Below are 21,457 nucleotides of genomic sequence, written 5' to 3'. Positions count from 1 at the left end.
TCGTTATTACTGATTGTCATTAAGCTGAACATTTGAAGCTGTTTGTGCTTTAATAGCCGGCCGCGGTGGCCGTGCGGTTCTAGGAGCTGCAGTCCGGAACCGCGGGACTGCTACGGTCCCAGGTTCGAATCCTGCCTCGTGCATGGATGTGTGTGATGTCCTTAGGTTAGTTAGGTTTAAGTAGTTCTAAGTTCTAGGGGACTGATGACCTAAGATGTTAAGTCCCATAGTGCTCAGAGCCATTTGAACCATTTTCGTGCTTTAATAGACTTTCGTTTAATAAAATAGGAGGAGTCGGCTCTGCCCCCGTACTTCTAGTTGTAACGTTTTCTGGTATCAGATTACCACTGTGTATTTCATTGTCGTATGTGTTTTCACCGGGTATGTATTTTCGCATAACAAATCTCAGGCACCTGAGCTGCTAGTGATGTGTCATTTATAAGCTGTTGCTTTGCTGCGTTTAATTTCTTTTTTTGTGTTACCTATCTGATCATGAAACTGAGTTTTGACATTCCGTTGCTATTTAGACAAATCTTGTGTCAAAATTTGTGGTACAAGTCCAAATTCATCTTTAACTGGTTGTGCAGAAATGCTCTGATCTGAATACGCTTTGTTAATAGTTTGCTGCACGGCTTTCTGTATTTATGATTCTCATCTTCTGTAATTTGTTCGTCCTTTGCCTTCAAAAATTCATCTAATTTCCTTTCTGATCAGTGGAGAGATCCTCCAGTTGGATTTCAGCCTGTTGAACGGTGCATTTCAAAGTTTCTTCTTCTAGTTTAAAAGTACTAATGTTTTCAGTCAGTTACTTTTTCGAGCGCAGGGCTGTCAATTTTTCGGCCCAATACTGGGCTAAGTCAAAAGCTTCAGGCTTGATTTGCCAAGGGTCGTCAAGGGATCAACGCGCAGGACAATTTAGATATGTTACAAGATGTTCCATGTTTTTTATTTGTCCACAGCCAATTTTTCCTCAGATTCAGCAGTAATTGTAATGGTGGTTTTCACGTTTTAGATATCGTTACTAATAGAACCTAGATAAGCTCGCAACTCGTTGGTCCTATAACTAGCAATCTCAGTTTTTAACTGTTCAGTCTGATTTTTGACCTTCTCATTAATTCTTGCGACCTGGCTAGTCAAATCGTCTTGTTGCTAATTCATACCTTCCTGTTTCTGATTCGGACTGGTTGCATTACTAGCCAAGGCTCCTGGTTTTTGTAAAATTAACGTGATAGGATTGACAGGTTTCAAAGGCGAATTCTCCGTCTGGTATCTGATTAGACTCAGTTTCTGTCTGAGAAGAAGCCATTACCCTGAACTGCTGACGCTATTTGTCGAAAATGTTATTTATCGTAATGCAGCTAACATGTAAACAGCTTACAGATGGTATCTCCGTGCTGCTCAACACTATCAAATACTTCTTTGCAAGACAAAAGCTAATCGTTACTACAAACTGCCCGGGCCTAATTAAGAATATCCGCCATTCTGTGGCCGGTTTTTACAAAGTACACAATAATTGCGTATTAGTTACCAATATTACTACCGACTAAATTTTCTACTCTTAAAGTCTCAAATAAACAAATTTTATAGCTACAGAAAGCAGGACTAGGTGGGATGAGCGGTATGTTATCTTACCTTGTGTTGTAGCCTTTAACACTGATGTCTTTGCAAGAATTTATTTGTGGTGTCACCGCCAGACACCACACTTGCTAGGTGGTAGTTTAAATCGGCCGCGGTCCATGTAGTACATGTCGGACCCGCGTGTCGCCACTGTGATCGCAGACCTAGCGCCACCACCAAGGCAGGTCTCGTGATACGAGAGTGGACTCGACCCCAGTTGTACGAGAACCAAGCTACCGCCCAGTTGTACGCGAACCTAGCTATCGCCCAGATGTACGAAGCCTTTCTCTCTCATTAGCCGAGAGACAGAATAGCCATCAGAAGTTAATGGCTACGAATAGCAAGGAGCCATTTGTATCAGTGCCTATAGCTTACGAGTATTCAAGAGAGATGTATTCCCAGGAGTCAATAAAAGTTAAGTAAAAAGCATCTACATACTTTTCTTCGTATTCATTTATAAGTTCTCATGTTCCAGACTTCACGCCCGTCTGCTGTATGCGTGCACTATCGGCTACCGCGTTAGTCAAGCTTTCTTTTTCAGCTAAACTTCAATGTGTCGGTCCAGCTACCGACGACACTACATTATTAATTGCATTATTTCCTTATTTTTACAATCTTTCCTTTAATTTCGTTACTAAAATCCAATAAATTTCGTTCCCTTTTAATTTTATGAGCTTTTCGATATAAGAATGTACGAGAGCTGCGTTACAAGAAAAAGGCACCAACAGTCATGAAATAAGCAAATTTTGAAATAAAATTACATTTGGAGCATATTAATGATCTATTTTGATAGCCGTACGAGCGGTAGCCAGTTAACTCACTCTAATTACAACTGGGTGAGCTAAACTGACGAAAGGTCTACGGATTTAAAATATGTAAAACGCACGGATAATTCCCCCGGAATAACTGGCTTGGCTTCGCATTTTCGTGACCGTGAAGATTTAGATTATATTAAGTGCACTATTTGATCAGTCGTAATTTTTTAATGAAATGACGTGCAAGTTCTAAGCAATTACTACAATTGGTGGCTACCTCGGTGAGAGTGCCGCAATGGCGCCTAAACAGTTATCGTTCAGGCCGGTTATTCGCGATCGTGCAACAAGACTCATTCAGAGTTCCACCTGAGAACGAGCCAATGGCACATTAAAGAGATTAATGTTAAGAAATAAACAATTATTATCACTTATATGAGTTTACAATGGTACATACATCTTAACAGACCAATGGCAGGACGAGGAAATCCAAAGAAGGAGAAAGACAGACAAAAGAGAGGTTATATCACAAAGATATTGTATTAAGTTGGTGCCTAAATTCGTAGCGTTCTTGTTTTGCATGTAGGTATTCCGATCTCTATGGTTTTATTTATCGATTGTCACTTATTCATTGTACTCCACTGTTGCTATATGAATTTACATACTGTCGTTTTTTCATTTGGAGGTAGTGAATGAATCTTCGGACGCTAGAAAATGGAGTGTTACGTTGAGAAATCGGAACATTTCCGACGTATCCTTTTGTTTAACAGAGAGGTGACAGCAGCGGAACAGCCAGAAACATCTGCGCCGGTTTGGGGATAATGCCATTGGACAAAACAAGGCAAGAAAATAGTTTTCTCGTTTTAAGGAGGATCGTTTTGACATTAGTGACACCACGTTCAGGAAGACCTTCGGGGTTTGATGAAAATCGTTTAAACGCTTTAATACACAATGATCCAAGTCAATGAACTGTGATCATTCCACCATAGTGTGATGTTTGTATGCAACGGGGAAGGTTCGAAAATCTGGTATATAGGTACTGCGTGCTCTAAGACAAAATAACAAAAATCAGTGGCTCACCACATGTGCACCTCTGCTTGTTCGTCATCAATTGGCTCGTGAACAACACCGACCGCTCCTACCCTGCATCATTATTGGTGACGAGAAATGTTGCCTTCAGGCTAACGTAAGGAAAATAAAGGAATGGTTGAGCTCAAACAACGCAGCGACTCGCCGTACAAAGACCTGCGTGTATTCACAAGAAATAACTTTATGCATCTGGTAGAACAGCAGTGGTGTGGTGTACTACGGATTCATTCACCGAAGGGTAACCATCACTGCTGACATTTAATGTCTACAACTGAGACGTCTTGCAGGCGCAATCCAAGAACGACCAGGAAAACTGCGTGAAGTGATGCTACTCCACGATTTTGCTCGCCCGCATTCTGCTAGACTGACAAAAAAATGGGAAGTCACTCTGCATCCGCCTTATTCAGTTGATCTTGCGCCCTCAGATTTTCACCTTTTCCGCTCTTTGTCTGACAGCCTTCGAGGAACTTCTATTCCGGATGAAAATGGTTTCCGAACATGGCTCGACGAATTCTTCACTTCAAAACCGCGTATAATTTCTACAGTGGCGGAATCGAAAAGTTATCCCAGAGTTGGCAGACTGTTGTAAATAGTGAAGGAGAATATACGAGGCGTGTTTCTTAAGTCAGTACCGTTTTGAAATTAAAAAAAGACGTGCTAAGATATCTCAATATTTACAGTTTTACATGAAAGCCTGTACCTTAATCTACTTTTCTACATAATTTCCGTCAATATTGAGGCACTTGCCATAATGTTGTACCAGTTTTTGAATACCCTCCTCATAGAAGTCTGTCGCATGATTTGTTAACCACTGCATGACCACTGTTTTGACTTCGTCATCGTCTTGAAGACGCTGACCGCCCAGGTGTTTCTTCAAGTGCAGGAACAGATGGTAGTCACTGGGCGCAAGATCGGGGCTGTACGGAGGATGATCTAGAGTTTTCCATCGAAAAGATGAGATGAGATCTTTGGTCTGATTCGCCAGATGGGGACGGGAATTGTCTTGCAGCAAAACGATGCCCTTGGTCAACTTCCATGGACTGTTGCTTTGATTGTGGTGTGACGTAGGCCACTCATGTTTCATTGACAGTAACAATTTGGCTTAAGAAATCATCACCGTCGTTGTGGTACCGCTCAAGGAAAGTCAATGCACTGTCTAAACGTTTGGTTTTGTGCACATCCGTCAACATTTTCGGTACCCAGCGTGCGCACAATTTTCGGTAATTCAAGTGCTCGGTCACAATGCCATACAAAACACTACGGGAAACATTAGGAAAGTCATCCCGCAAGGAGGAAATCGTAAAGCGTCTGTTTTCTCTCACCTTATTGTCCACTTCCTGCACCAAACTTTCATTAACGACGGAAGGACGCCCACTCCGTTGTTCATCATGCACATTTGTGCGGCCATCTTTAAATGCTCTCACCTACTTTCTTACCATTCCATCACTCATAATGTTTTCTCCGTAAACTGCACAGATCTCACGATGAATATCGATCGCTTTTAGGCCTTTAGCAGTAAGAAATCTTATAACAGCCCGTACTTCACAGTCGGTGGGACTCACGATTATCGGAGGCATCTTAAACACTCAGTACACAACGTAAACAAGGAAGAATCAGACTGTAATGGCGTCAGTGGGTAGATTAAAGTACAGGCTTTCATGTAAAAACAAAATTATTAAGATACCTTAGCACGTCTTTTTTTTAATTTCAAAGCGGTACCTACTTAAAAAACACGCCTCGTATTATTAATAACCAAAGTCTTTGTTATGTGTATCTATTGTGTTTATTAAACTTACAGAGAAACGCTACGAACTTAAACCTAAAAATTTAAACGCCTTCCTGCAGATTTTGAGACACAATGGATTCATACTCCGATGAGCCAAAACATTGTGAACACCTGCTTAATAGCTTGTTGTTCTGTCTTTGGAACGCCGGCCGCGGTGGTCTAGCGGTTCTAGGCGCTCAGTCCGGAACCGCGGGACTGCTACGGTCGCAGGTTCGAATCCTGCCTCGGGCATGGATGTGTGTGATGTCCTTAGGTTAGTTAGGTTTAATTAGTTCTAAGTTCTAGGGGACTGATGACCACAGATGTTAAGTCCCATAGTGCTCAGAGCCATTTGAACCATTTGTCTTTGGAACGAAATAAATCACTGATGCTACCTGTCACGGATGCGACAGTCTGTTATAGGTTTGTGGAGATACAACGCATTAGAAGCCTACACACAGGTCATGTAATTCGCGTAAATAACGGGCCACTGATTTCCGTACGCGGTGAAGGCGCCGTATAGCGACCCAGATGGGTTCCATAGAATTTACATCAGTGAATTTGGTCGCCAAAACATCAACGTGACCACACTACAATGCTCCTCAAACTACTGTATTTATACTGCTGAAACATGACATCACCGTCAGAGTCGGGGAAGGCAACAAGCATACAGGTAGTTCGCAGGTGGCACGGTGTCTTCGAATACTACCACAGGTCCCGTGCAAGCTCAAGAGAATGTCTATCGTAGCATAATACTGCTCCCACCAGTCTGCTTCGGTGGCGGTGTGCGCGTTTCGAGCCGCTGTTCGCCTGAATGGCCACATTTGTGGAGAAGACCATCGATCAGAAATGTGATTCATTCTCCCAGGTGACACGTTTCCATTGATCCACTGTCCAATCCCAGCTGATCCAGTGTCCACTGCAATAGTAACTGACGGTGTCGTTGGCTCAACACGTGAACTCGTAGGCGTCGTCTGCTGTGGAGCACAATATTGATGAATAAGCGCTCAGTGGTGTGTTCAGAAACATGTATGAGTGCACCAGCATTGCGTTCTTTCGCCAGAGATGCCACAGATCGCCATCTACCCTGCTTTGCCGAGCAGACAAACCTCCGAACCCCACGTTCCGTGAAGATTGGTGGACGTGCAACCATTTAGGGCCTAGTGGTAGTTTCAGTGCTCTCCTACCTCTGTTCATAGACCCTCACGAGTATAGCACATGAGCAGTCGATCAGCTACACCGTTTTCGAGATACCCGTTCACATGCTTCAGATAATAATAATCTGCTCTTTGTCAAAGTCGCTTATCTCAGTGGGTTTCCCCATCTGCGACCCGTATCTTCACTGGAATGACTACCCAGCCATCTCCGCTCTGCTTACGTACTTCCTTACCGGTCACGTTCTCGCAACGCCACCAAGCTGCATGCAACCGCACGGTGGGCAGTGGTTCAAAAAAATGGTTCAAATGGCTCTGAGCACTATGGGACTGAGGTCATCACTCCCTTTGAACTTAGAACTACTTAAACCTAACTAATCTAAGGATATCACACACATCCATGCCCGAGGCAGGATTCGAACCTGCTACCGTAGCGGTCGCGCGGTTCCAGACTGTAGCGCCTAGAACCGCTCGGCCACTCCGGCCGGCTGGGCAGTGGTCATAATGTTTTGGCTCATCAGTATATTTTATTAATAAGACTCCTTTCTGTGTTATTAATGGCTCAGTGCTAATTAATTCATTATTTTTCTGAATGTAATTTTGATAGTACAAGAAAAACAAGAAAAAACCACTGACATGTCATTATAGATTGCACGATGTACAAGGAGGGGCAACACTTGGTCACCGGCAACGTTCGTAAAGAACATCCTGGCTTGTGTCCACGGTAATCTGAATGAGTAACCCCAAGTCATGGTACGAGAAAACCCCCATAACATCACAGAACCTCCTTTGGTGCACCATCCACACATTGCGGGTTGAACGCCTCACTGGGCCATCGGTGCAATCGACGCCTCGCATCCTTTGAAAAGAGACGAAATAGCGACTCATCGGATCGCACAGCACGCCTCTAGTCACCTATTGTTCAATCTGTGTATTATGTGGCCCAGTGAGTCATTCGGGTTGATGTGCCGTTACGAGCAATGTCATTATGCGACTTCAAGTAACAAATCCCATCGGGATATTCACTCGGAAACTTCCAGCAGCTCCTGTTGGTTTTGAAACCGATTCTCATTGGAAAGGCGTGACACTCGACCTCAGTCCCTGTCGGATAGTATCTTTTTACAAGTAGTGATCTTACGCCGTGTTATATGAGGTGCGACAATAAAGTAATGAGACTGATGTGAAAAAAATGTTGCGTACCGTTTTCGTCAAGTTTAGTGTTGTCTCCTTCAAAGTAGTTCCCTTCTGATTGCACACACTTTTTCCAGCGCTTCTGCCATTGATGGTAACATTTCTGGACCTCATCTTCTGTAATATCCTCCAAGACCCTCGCCACAGCATTTTGGACATCTTGTGTTGTTTGAAAATGGTGTCCCTAGACCGCCGTTTTGACTCTTGGAAATAGAAAAAAGTCGCACGGAGAGATATCTGGTGAATAAGGTGGCTGTGGTAGTACTGAAATTTGTTTTGAGGCTAAAAATTGCTGTACTGACAGAACAGTATGGGATGGCGCATTATTGTGATGCAGAATCCAATTATCAGCAATGTTGGCACGGATACGAAGAACTCTTTTACGAAGTCTTTCTAAAATTTTTTTGTAGTAATATTGATTAACTGTTTGTCCAGGAGGCACCCACTCTTTATAAACATTTCCCTTGGAATCAAAGAAGCACACAAGTATGCATTTCAATTTTGGCTTTGACATGAGAGCTTTTTTTGGGCTGGGTGATCCATTTGAGCACCATTGTGAACTTTGAGGTTTTGTATCCGGATTGTACTGAAAAAACCAACTTTCATCACCAGTGATAACGTGGCTCAACAATTCTAGATTGATTTCCGTTTGCTCTAACAGATCGGCTGCCACATTTATCTGTGTTTCTCGCTGTTGTGGTGTGAGATTTTTGGGGACCATTTTTGCACAAATCTTTCTCATACCAAGATCTTCAGTTATTATTAGACGAACCGTTTCTCGATTGATGTTCAGTTCGTCTGCAATCATTTTCACGGATAATCTTCGATCAGATCGTAGGAGTTCAGCACCCTGGCCAAGTTGACATCCGTCCGTGAGGTTGATGGTCGTCCACTGCGATCTTCATCTTCAACATTCGTTCTGCCTTCACTAAACATTTAATGGCAACAAAAAACTTGAGCTCTTCACATAACCTCCTCTCCAAAGGCCTTCGCCGGCAACGGTGGCCGAGCGGTTCTAGGCGCTACAGTCTGGAACCGCGCGACCTCTGTGGTCGCAGGTTCGAATCCTGCCTCGGGCATGGATGTGTGTGATGTCCTAAGGTTAGTTAGGTTTAAGTAGTTCTAAGTTCTAGGGGACTGATGACCTCAGAAGTTAAGTCCCATAGTGTTCAGAGCCATTTGAACCATTTGAACCAAAAGCCTTCTGAAGCTTACCGTTAGTTGTCTCCGCGTTTTCACCCGATGTAACGCAAAAGGAAATGTCATACCGTTGCGCAATATTATGCGGTTCCATTTCCATCACCAGAGACACAAACATGTCTTAACTTACTACAGCACAACTCACGGCTGAGCAGTTGCATCGATGTGTCACTTGGACTAGAAGCAGCTTATACACTCCTGGAAATGGAAAAAAGAACACATTGACACCGGTGTGCCAGACCCACCATACTTGCTCCGGACACTGCGAGAGGGCTGTACAAGCAATGATCACACGCACGGCACAGCGGACACACCAGGAACCGCGGTGTTGGCCGTCGAATGGCGCTAGCTGCGCAGCATTTGTGCACCGCCGCCGTCAGTGTCAGCCAGTTTGCCGTGGCATACGGAGCTCCATCGCAGTCTTCAACACTGGTAGCATGCCGCGACAGCGTCGACGTGAACCGTATGTGCAGTTGACGGACTTTGAGCGAGGGCGTATAGTGGGCATGCGGGAGGCCGGGTGGACGTACCGCCGAATTGCTCAACACGTGGGGCGTGAGGTCTCCACAGTACATCGATGTTGTCGCCAGTGGTCGGCGGAAGGTGCACGTGCCCGTCGACCTGGGACCGGACCGCAGCGACGCACGGATGCACGCCAAGACCGTAGGATCCTACGCAGTGCCGTAGGGGACCGCACCGCCACTTCTCAGCAAATTAGGGACACTGTTGCTCCTGGGGTATCGGCGAGGACCATTCGCAACCGTCTCCATGAAGCTGGGCTACGGTCCCGCACACCGTTAGGCCGTCTTCCGCTCACGCCCCAACATCGTGCAGCCCGCCTCCAGTGGTGTCGCGACAGGCGTGAATGGAGGGACGAATGGAGACGTGTCGTCTTCAGCGATGAGAGTCGCTTCTGCCTTGGTGCCAATGATGGTCGTATGCGTGTTTGGCGCCGTGCAGGTGAGCGCCACAATCAGGACTGCATACGACCGAGGCACACAGGGCCAACACCCGGCATCATGGTGTGGGGAGCGATCTCCTACACTGGCCGTACACCACTGGTGATCGTCGAGGGGACACTGAATAGTGCACGGTACATCCAAACCGTCATCGAACCTATCGTCCTACCATTCCTAGACCGGCAAGGGAACTTGCTGTTCCAACAGGACAATGCACGTCCGCATGTATCCCGTGCCACCCAACGTGCTCTACAAGGTGTAAGTCAACTACCCTGGCCAGCAAGATCTCCGGATCTGTCCCCCATTGAGCATGTTTGGGACTGGATGAAGCGTCGTCTCACGCGGTCTGCACGTCCAGCACGAACGCTGGTCCAACTGAGGCGCCAGGTGGAAATGGCATGGCAAGCCGTTCCACAGGACTACATCCAGCATCTCTACGATCGTCTCCATGGGAGAATAGCAGCCTGCATTGCTGCGAAAGGTGGATATACACTGTACTAGTGCCGACATTGTGCATGCTCTGTTGCCTGTGTCTATGTGCCTGTGGTTCTGTCAGTGTGATCATGTGATGTATCTGACCCCAGGAATGTGTCAATAAAGTTTCCCCTTCCTGGGACAATGAATTCACGGTGTTCTTATTTCAATTTCCAGGAGTGTAGATCAAGGTCAAAGATATTGTGCCTACGGAAGCCTACAGGGTTGCCACATCTTGCAAAGAAAATCAGTCTCATTAATGTATTGTCGCACCTCGTATCTACATCTACATCTACATTGATACTCCGCAAGCCACCCAACGGTGTGTGGCGGAGGGCACTTTACGTGCCACTGTCATTACCTCCCTTTCCTGTTCCAGTCGCGTATGGTTCGCGGGAAGAACAACTGTCTGAAAGCCTCCGTGCGCGCTCTAATCTCTCTAATTTTACATTCGTGATCTCCTCGGGAGGTATAAGTAGGGGGAAGCAATATATTCGATACCTCATCCAGAAACGCACCCTCTCGAAACCTGGCGAGCAAGCTACACCGCGATGAGGAGCGCCTGTCTTGCAGAGTCTGCCACTTGAGTCTATTAAACATCTCCGTAACGCTATCACGGTTACCAAATAACCCTGTGACGAAACGCGCCGCTCTTCTTTGGATCTTCTCTATCTCCTCCGTCAGACCGATCTGGTACGGATCCCACACTGATGAGCAATACTCAAGTATAGGTCGAACGAGTGTTTTGTAAGCCACCTCCTTTGTTGATGGACTACATTTTCTAAGCACTCTCCCAATGAATCTCAACCTGGTACCCGCCTTACCAACAATTAATTTTATATGATCATTCCACTTCAAATCGTTCCGCACGCATACTCCCAGATATTTTACAGAAGTAACTGCTACCAGTGTTTGTTCCGCTATCATATAATCATACAATAAAGGATCCTTCTTTCTATGTATTCGCAATACATTACATTCGTCTATGTTAAGGGTCAGTTGCCACTCCCTGCACCAAGTGCCTATCCGCTGCAGATCTTCCTGCATTTCGCTACAATTTTCTAATGCTGCAACTTCTCTGTATACTACAGCATCATCCGCGAAAAGCCGCATGGAACTTCCGACACTATCTACTAAGTCATTTATATATATTGTGAAAAGCAATGGTCCCATAACACTCCCCTGTGGCACGCCTGAGGTTACTTTAACGTCTGTAGACGTCTCTCCATTGATAACAACATGCTATGTTCTGTTTGCTAAAAACTCTTCAATCCAGCCACACAGCTGGTCTGATATTCCGTAGGCTCTTACTTTGTTTATCAGGCGACAGTGCGGAACTGTATCGAACGCCTTCCGGAAGTCAAGAAAAATAGCATCTACCTGGGAGCCTGTATCTAATATTTTCTGGGTCTCATGAACAAATAAGGCGAGTTGGGTCTCACACGATCGCTGTTTCCGGAATCCATGTTGATTCCTACATAGTAGATTCTGGGTTTCCAGAAATGACATGATACGCGAGCAAAAAACATGTTCTAAAATTCTACAAGAGATCGACGTAAGAGATATAGGTCTATAGTTTTGCGCATCTGCTCGACGACCCTTCTTGAAGACTGGGACTATCTGTGCTCTTTTCCAATCATTTGGAACCCTCCGTTCCTCTAGAGACTTGCGGTACACGACTGTTAGAAGGGGGGCAAGTCCTTTCGCGTACTCTGTGTAGCTGTGAGTGGCACATCATTCCTTGCAGACACACTGGACTGTCCCGCCAACAAACCTGGCAATTTCGTTCAGTGTGCTTTCACCAACACGTGCAAATACGATGGCTTCTTGCTGACATTCTGGCACGTATCCTCTGTGAAACCATCTTACTGCGTCGAGTCCATACAAGTGACTGGCATGTACGAGGTGTGTCCAGAAAGTAATGGAATTTTTATCACCAATAGATTTATCGCAGATAATGTTACAAACGTTTAATATTATTCGGAGTAGTTCCCTTGGGCATCGATACGCTTTTTCAAGCAGCTTTTCCACACACGCTAGACATCTTGGCAGGCTTTAGTGGGGACCTCAGCAAGGACCCTCGTCTCGGCTCTTTGAGTGGCCTCAGTCGATCCGAAACGGATTCCTTTCAGGGCGGTCTTGACCTTTGGAAGAGAAGGAAGTCGGCTGGAACCACGTCTGGACTGTAGCGAGGTTGCGTGCGGCAGCGTTGACAAGCTGTGCTTCGGCAGGCACCCACGGACGTGCAGGGCAATGTGGCTTGGAGCGTTGTCGTGGTGGAGCTGCCAGGTAGTGGGGGACTTCCTTCCTCACTTGGACGACCTTTTTTCGCAGTTTTTCCAGCACATGAACATAGTAGGCAACGTTCACGATTAGGCCTCGAGGAACGAACTCCCTGTGGCCCACACCTTTGGCGTCGAAAAAGACAATCGACGTCGTTTTCAATTTCGACTTGTTCATTCTTGTTTTTTTTCGGTTTTCGGAATCCCGATGTGTGCCACTCGCGGCTTCAACGCTTCGTTGCTGAGTCGTACTCCAAATACCACGTTTTATCCCCAGTGATGACACTGCCCAAAAAAGAAGGTTTAGTTCCCATTCATTCGAGAAGTTCAGTCGCGACAGCCATCCGGTGATTCTTCTGATCGTCCGTCAAAAGTTTGGGAATCAACTTGGCATAAACCTTCATACGCAATTTATCGGCCACCAGTTCATGTAGAATTGTTTTGGGAATGTTGACAGTTTCTGCAATCTTCCGGACTCTCAACAGATGGTCAGTATTTAACAGATCACGCACACGGGCCATTGTCGTCGGTTGTGCTGACTGACGGCCGTCCAGCGCGGGGTTCGTCGACCACCTCTTTCCGTCCTTTCTTCTACATCTACATCTACATTTATACTTCGCAAGCCACCCAACGGTGTGTGGCGGAGGGCACTTTACGTGCCACTGTCATTACCTCCCTTTCCTGTTCCAGTCGCGTATGGTTCGCGGGAAGAACGACTGCCGGAAAGCTTCCGTGCGCGCTCGAATCTCTCTAATTTTACATTCTTGATCTCCACTGGAGGTATAAGTAGGGGGAAGCAGTATATTAGATACCTCATCCAGAAACGCACCCTCTCGAAACCTGGCGAGCAAGCTACACCGCGATGCAGAGCGCCTCTCTTGCAGAGTCTGCTACTTGAGTTTGCTAAACATCCCCGTGACGCTATCACGCTTACCAAATAACCCTGTGACCAAACGCGCCGCTCTTCTTTGGATCTTCTCTATCTCCTCTGTCAACCCGACCTGGTACGGATCCCACACTGATGAGCAATACTCAAGTATAGGTCGAAAGAGTGTTTTGTAAGCCACCTCCCTTGTTGATGGACTACATTTTCTAAGGACTCTCCCAATGAATCTCAACCAGGCACCCACCTTACCAACAATTAATTTTATATGATCATTCCACTTCAAATCGTTCCGTACACATGCTCCCAGATATTTTACAGAAGTAACTGCTACCAGTGTTTGTTCTGCTATCGTACAATAAAGGATCCTTCTTTCTATGTATTCGCAATACATTACATTTGTCTATGTTAAGGGTCAGTTGCCACTCCCTGCACCAAGTGCCTATCCGCTGTAGATCTTCCTGCATTTCGCTACAATTTTCTAATGCTGCAATTTCTCTGTATACTACAGCATCAACCGCGAAAAGCCGCATGGAACTTCCGACACTATCTACTAGGTCATATATATATATATATATATATATATATATATATATATATATATATATATATATTGTGAAAAGCAATGGTCCCATAACACTCACCTGTGGCACGCCAGAGGTTACTTTAACGTCTGTAGACGTCTCTCCATTGAGAACAACGTGCTGTCTTCTGTTTGCTAAAAACTCTTCAATCCAACCAGACAGCTGGTCTGATATTTCGTATGCTTTTACTTTATCAGGCGACAGAGCGGAACTGTATCGAACGCCTTCCAAAAGTCAAGGAAAATAGCATCTACCTGGGAGCCTGTATCTAATATTTTCTTGGTCTCATGAACAAATAAAGCGAGTTGGGTCTCACACGATCGCTGTTTACGGAATCCATGTTGATTCCTACAGAGTAGATTCTGGGTTTCCAGAAATGACATGATAAGCGAGCAAAAAACATGTTTTAAAATTCTACAACAGATCGATGTCAGAGATATAAGCCTATAGTTTTGCGCATCTGCTCGACGACCCTTCATGAAAACTGGAACTACCTGTACTCTTTTCGAATCATTTGGAACCTCCCGTTCCTCTAGAGACTTGCGGTACATGGCTGTTAACCACCACGAAGCTTGCGAATACGATAGACTGCTGTCCTAGTATGCTTGCACAGTCAATCGGTGGCTTCCGCTACAAATTTGTTCAGTTTCGAACAAAACTTGACAGCATAACGTTGGTCGAGTGACGATTCCATCGCGTTTCGAGATACAGGCAGTAGGGATGGTGGTTATCGCTGAAACAACCAGTTTCGGGTTACACCGGTTCTTTTCGTCTCCAGTTTAAACTGTTAAAACGGCTCGAAATAAGCGGTTTCTGAAATGACCGATTTTCGGTTTTCTGTTGCTATTACGAAGTTCCAGAATTAAACGTAGACATCGAACCAAGATTGAAAAGTTCTGATAAAGGCTGAGAAGAAGGAGATCACGATCGATGTGGGGTTGAGGCTGCAGGAGAAATCTGTCTCTTCGTTCCTAGCAGAGATTGCGAAGGTGAAGGAGACGGGCGTGACAGCAGCAAGAACGAAAGGTCAGAAGTTGATGACTTCCCTGCATTGTCAGTTTTGTATGTTACTAATTCTTTTCCCTGAAGCAACGACAAAATTAAGGGTTCCGTTATTATCCAAAGTTTATAAAATTATCAGTATATCAATCAAAGTTACTTTCTCTTCACAGGAACGTTGTGGATGTTTTCTTCTTATATTATTTCGCAAGTCTGTCGTGCCTCCTACCGTTTTCAATCTTCTTATGCAAATATGGCATTCTACTTCATTGCTTCTGTACTTTGTAGAATACTTCCATAAACGAGTGATGGCACCATTCTGTAACATTACTAATGCCTGAAGACGACAGCGAGAAACTGCGGTGTAGATCAGATGGGGGCAAGTCTTGCACTCTGCACGAGAAATGTACCGTCTAACATGCCGCGCCACACGACATCAGGGACAGTACTGTCTCTGCAATGCTGTATCGATTCTTAACGTGGTTGTTGCTAGTTCCTAATTGTAGGAGTTGCTATGAAAGTAGGGCTGATCGTGTTTCCCAGTTTCTATAACAATCTAATATCTCAAAGCAATGGAAATTTTACGAATAAGCATTTTTGTTGTTGTTGTTGTTGTTGTTGTTGTTGTTGTTGTGGTCTTCAGTCCTGAGACTGGTTTGATGCAGCTCTCCATGCTACTCTATCCTGTGCAAGCTTCTTCATCTCCCAGTACCTACTGCAACCTACATCCTTCTGAATCTGCTTAGTGTATTCATCTCTTTGTCTCCCTCTACGATTTTTACCCTCCACGCTGACCTCCAATACTAAATTGGTGATCCATTGATGCCTCAGAACATGTCCTACCAACCGATCCCTTCTTCTAGTCAAGTTGTGCCACAAACTCCTCTTCTCCCCAATTCTATTCAGTACCTCCTCATTAGTTATGTGAAAACCCATCTAATCTTCAGCATTCTTCTGTAGCACCACATTTCGAAAGCTTCTATTCTCTTCTTGTCCAAACTCTTTATCGTCCATGTTTCACTTCTATACATGGCTACACTCCAAACAAATACTTTCAGAAATGACTTCCTGACACTTAAATCTACACTCGATGTTAACAAATTTCTCTTCTTCAGAAAGGCTTTCCTTGCCATTGCCAGTCTACATTTTATATCCTCTCTACTTCGACCATCATCAGTTATTTTGCTCCCAAAATAGCAAAACTCCTTTACTACTTTAAGCCTCTCATTTCCTAATCTAATACCCTCAGCATGACCCGATTTAATTGCAATACATTCCATTATCCTCGTTTTGATTTTGTTGATGTCCATCTTATATTCTCCTTTCAAGACAGTGTCCATTCCGTTCAACTGCTCTTCCAAGTCCTTTGCTGTCTCTGACAGAATTACAATGTCATCGGCAAACATCAAAGTTTTTATTTCTTCTCCATGGATTTTAATGCCTACTCCGAACTTTTCTTTTGTTTCCTTTACTGCTTGCTGAATATACAGATCGAATAACATCGCCGGCCGCGGTGGTCTCGCGGTTAAGGCGCTCAGTCCGGAACCGCGCGACTGCTACGGTTGCAGGTTCGAATCCTGCCTCGGGCATGGATGTGTGTGATGTCCTTAGGTTAGTTAGGTTTAAGTAGTTCTAAGTTCTAGGGGACTGATGACCACAGATGTTAAGTCCCATAGTGCTCAGAGCCATTTTTTTAATAACATCGGGGAGAGGCTACAGCCCTGTCTGACTCCCTTTCCAACCACTGCTTGCCTTTCATGTCCCTCGACTCTTATACTGTAACTGCCATCTGGTTTCTGTACAAATTGTAAATAGCCTTTCGCTCCCTGTATTTTACCCCTGCCACCTTCAGAATAAGCATTACTCGTTGTAAAGGAAAGTTTTATTTAAAAATTAAAAGTTTTAGCAATGCTGCTGTGGCAAATTATTTGCCGGTTTTTTTACCCGGTTATTAGTAAAAAATGAAAATAACCTGTTTTAAAGGAAACCAAACAAATACATCGGGTATTCAGAACTGAAATACCGGTATCGGTTTTAACTGGTAGGTTTTTCCTGCCCCTAACGGGCAGTAAATGGGTGCTTGCGGAGACAGGGATCCTGACGGCTTTACCGCTCGAAGCACGCTGGCGAAGGCATCGCTACCAACTTGTCGAACGCTCTGCGCCCACTTTTAAGTACCAGCACAAAACAAGTATTGCTTCCCGCACACACCACTTCACGGCCATGACTGATGTCAATACTGGAAGGTGACATGACCGTCTGTTGCCAGCTGTACAGCACCTAGAAGCTCTTCAAAGAGTTCAGGGGCAGCCTAATATGTTGCCTGGCGAGCTTACTTGTGTAGAATAAGTTTGCCTCAAGAGGGAGCTGGGAGCTGCTAGGACTGTTCGCAGGCTGGAGGCGGGACACGGACCGGCTGCCGCTGCCTGCCGCCTCCGGGGGGCGGGCCCTGCCCCCCGCCACCGTGAGGGCGCTGCCCGCGCCTCCAGGCTGGACTCCGGGCTCTGCCTTCGCCGCCGAGACTCCGCCCCACTCTCCAGACACTGCCTCCGCTTCTGAGACGGCGCCTCTCCTCTCACGAATTAACCTCTAGCGGTCCACGCATCATTAACATCAACTGCCATGCTACTGTCTACACTCTGCAGAACGACGACGTCAGCTGTTTTTGCTTCCGCTAGTGTAATCCGTACAGTAGTACTGTAAACTTTTTTAACGCTATGAATGTGTGTTATGGAAAAGTAGACATGAATGTTACTTTATAATGCAAGTGTGTCCAACACTCAAAGGCGGGAACAGTGGACAATCGCAATTAAATGCGAAAATGGAAATCGCAAAACTGTCATGTGGAATAAGAATTCCTATCTTATTGAAGTAAGTATTTTTTTTCTTGTGACAAGGCATTAATAATGTCCTGTATTTAGTAGTATTTATCATTCAAGAATTTGTTGGAGTTCAGTGAACAATTTTTATGTTACTAACAGGAGAACCAAAAATATATCTTTATTTATTTACTACATAATACACTCACGGATAATCAGTACTATATAGCAGAGTAATGTCTTAACAACAATTTTTCCTTGGGCGGAACGTCGAATTTTGTTATTTCTGTGACCGTTGGTTACTTTTGGTCACGTTTGACGATAAGTCCATATAACATGCAAGATAGTTATGTTTCACTAATTCGAAAAGTAAGTCACAATTATCGACCGAAAATACATTTTGTGGAGGCGGGAGAAGATTTCCAAAGCGTTGCGACTAATAACTTCAAGAATAAATGTCCCAGCAAGGAAAACGCGTAGCAGCATGAGCGTACCCAGCGAGGGGCAGGGGGGGGGGGGCGGAGGCAGCTGCCCCCCCCCCCCCCCCCCTCAGAAGATATTCGCAGTTTTTTTCCTAGTTTACTGTTTTATTTAATAAGAAATGCTGCATGTATTCTCGGATTGTACAAGTGCATTCTTGTATTTAAAATGTTTATTAAAAGCAGTTTTTCACTGGTTTACTGTTTTATTTAATAGGAAGTGCTGTATGTTGTCTCGAGTCCTTGTTTCCTGAGACTAGTATGACCTGCCCCCTGCCCCCCCCCCCTCCCTAGTTCCGATCCTGGGTACGTCCTTGCGTAGCAGTTTTTTAAGTAGTTGCAAGAGCACCAGTCTGGATGTTTGACTGGTCAGTCATCATTGGCCAACATGCGCTGACTGCGATGGTGCTGCGGACAACTGACTGGAAGGGAAAACTACAGCCATTATTTTTCTTGAGGAAATTCAACACTGCTGTGTGGTTTATTGATAAGAGAATCCTCTCGGGTAAAGTATTCCCGCCTTCGAATTTCCGCACGAGGACTACTAAGGGACACCATTTAGATGACTTGTGTGTCAGCAATGATGAAAAGATGATGAGGATAACATCTATTCTCCGAGCGGAAGAGCAAAGAATCCACTCGACGTGGCCGAGAGTCGAACCTGGGCCGGATTGGTTGGTGTCCAACCACGCAAGTCCAACAGTTACGGGGGCAGATAGAGGTTGGAATGTTAGATCCCTTAATTGGGTTGGTAAGATGGAGAATTTAAAAAGGGAAAAGGATAGGCGGAAGTTAGATATAGTGGGATTTAGTGAAGTGCTGTGGCTGGAGAAATACAACGCCTGATTAGGTGAGTAGAGGGTTATAAATTCAAAATCAAATAGGAGTAACGCAGGAGCAGGTTCAATAACTAATAAGAAAATAAGAATGCGGGTAAACTACTCTGAACAATATAGCGCATGCGGTGTAGTTGCCAAGATAGACATAAAAGCCAATGACCGTCACAATGGTGCGTGTTAATATGCCAACTGCCTCCGCAGATGACCGAAAGATTAAAACAATATATGACTAGATAAAATAAATTATTCTGACAGTTAAGTGAAAGGAGAACTCAATTGAGATGGGAACTGTAAAGCGATGTTAAGAAAAGGAAGGAAAGGAAAAATAGTAGGGGAACATAGAATGGGCTGAATGTATTGAAAGAAGAAACCGCCTTGCCTAAAACGAAGTTCAGTAATTGATAACCCTGTATTTAAGGATCATGAAAGAAGGTTGTATATATGCAAGAGACATGGTGATACCAGAAGCCTTCAGATAGATTATATAGTGATAAGACAAACATTTCGAAACTAGATTTTAAACCGCAAAATATTTCCAGGGGCAGATGTGGACTCTGACCATAATTTATTGTCGTGCATTGCAGATTAACATAGGAGATAGAACATGTACAGGGTGATTATAATTAAAGTTAAACTTTCAGACCACTGTAGAAATAACATCAGAATGACGTCAAACTGCAACGGAATGTTAGCCGAGAAGTGGAAAAACGTATGGCAGAAGAAAAATAAATAGTTACAAAATGTAGCAATAAATGGCGCTGTAAGCATCATAATTTAATATGGCAAATGAATCATACAACATTGCCAAAGGTGTACGTTGACAGTAAACAAACTGTACTACCCAGTGTGCATGGGTGTACAGGTGTGATACTGTTAATTACGTAAGCCCATCCACACGGCAAGGTCACACCACATCGCAGGGGAAAAATCGGATTTTAATTGTACTGAGGCCAAAAACCACATAAAAAGCATGAACCACATTTGTTTTTAATTGTCCTGAGGTTAAAAACAGCATAAAAAGCATTAAATCGGATTATTAATTTCCATGTGATTGGCGCAAAGCATGTTGAAAGGTGGCTACACTGAGCCACAGCGCCAGAGATTGCGCCAAAGAGTTTTATTCGGCCGCCTCCACTGGCAGTGCTTGTCGAGATGTGGCAGTAGTCAGTACTTGTTGAGATGTGGTAGCAGTGAGTCGGTGTTGAGATGTTGTGGTAGGGAGTGCTTGTTCCATGTTGTATGCAGTTGTTTGATGGGCTAGACAGCAGATGTTGTTCGAATGGAGATATTGTAATGATCAGAGTGCTTTTCGTCAATATATATGAAGGTAAAAAAATTCCCTTTTTTTTTTCAATGTCTTAAATAATGCGTCATTACAGGTTCAGTCAACAAAGCATCTGGCTTGCGTTCTTGTATTAGGGTGTAATTCTGGTTTTCTTGCGCAATTACAGTATTTCTATTTTTTTAAATTACTTCAGTATAAATGGTATTTAAAATTTCTTGTCTTATTGAAGAAGAACCGTGCCAGATGTGTACGTTGAATCACACTTCCACACACAGAACAGTTACACTTGTGCTTTGGTTTCGTACGTTTTATAGTTCTGGGGACTTAATTAATTAATTGTGTTAACGGAAGTTTTCTTCCATTCTTTGTTGTTATTCTATGCAGTCAGATTGCGTACTAAAACTAGTCAGGGCCAACCGTTTACGAGACAGCGTAACCGAACATGCAGCTACGAAAAATAAAAATTATTTTCATTAATATAATTAAGCCCACATGCACGTGGCGACCGCTGCTTCGGATCGTCCCTTGGAATTCTTCTGATTGTTAAAATAGCAGACAGTAGTATTGTTGTAGTAATTTTTAGTTTAGTAATTGTAGTCTATATTGCATGTGTAGATTTGGTAATTGTCATTCTTCTAATGGTATTTTTTTTTGCAGAATTTAATTTTTGTTGTCTTGTCTACGGGTTTGACAATTTAGTGCAATTATTTCAATTGTTCGTTAATCGTGATTGAGGGAAACATTTCGTGTGAATGGTATTGTTGGAGATAAAGAGTCATTGTGTGTAATTTTCGTACAGTGACGAGTTTTGTATGTTTTGTAAATGATTACGCGATCAATGAAAAAGGCAAAACTGATGAATAGTGAGAATGACGAAATTGTTAACATGGCGAACTCGCCAACACAGGAGAACAGTATGATGAATGATGAAGTTGAAAACAATTTAATAAGTCGGGAAGATAGTCCGGAACCATTTCAAAATTTTTCTCAATCAGAAAATTCACAGAATACGAGATTAACGATAGAAGATTCTGGAATAGTATCGAACACAGATAGCTTTATGGCTATGCAGAAGGAAGTTAGTTT

At 44.1% G+C, this 21,457-nt stretch overlaps 1 protein-coding gene across 2 annotated transcripts in view; it reads left to right on the top strand.

Annotated features, from left to right (window-relative positions):
- The window catches only part of LOC124616679, a 79,158-nt gene extending 60,901 nt beyond the window's left edge, over positions 1 to 18,257 (top strand). For both annotated transcript variants that reach the window (XR_006979863.1, XM_047145009.1), the window contains one exon: positions 17,343 to 18,257. Coding sequence is in view for 1 of the 2 variants with exons in the window: in XM_047145009.1 (XP_047000965.1) it covers positions 17,343 to 17,542 (200 nt within the window). In the remaining variant the exon portion in view is untranslated. The remainder of the gene's footprint in view (positions 1 to 17,342) is intronic.
- The last annotated feature ends 3,200 nt before the right edge of the window (positions 18,258 to 21,457 follow it).

Source organism: Schistocerca americana, chromosome 5, assembly GCF_021461395.2.
Source record: "Schistocerca americana isolate TAMUIC-IGC-003095 chromosome 5, iqSchAmer2.1, whole genome shotgun sequence".
Taxonomy (NCBI): domain Eukaryota; kingdom Metazoa; phylum Arthropoda; class Insecta; order Orthoptera; family Acrididae; genus Schistocerca; species Schistocerca americana.
The sequence above is the reverse complement of the archived record's forward strand: the minus strand, read 5'-3'. Positions and strand labels throughout refer to the sequence as shown.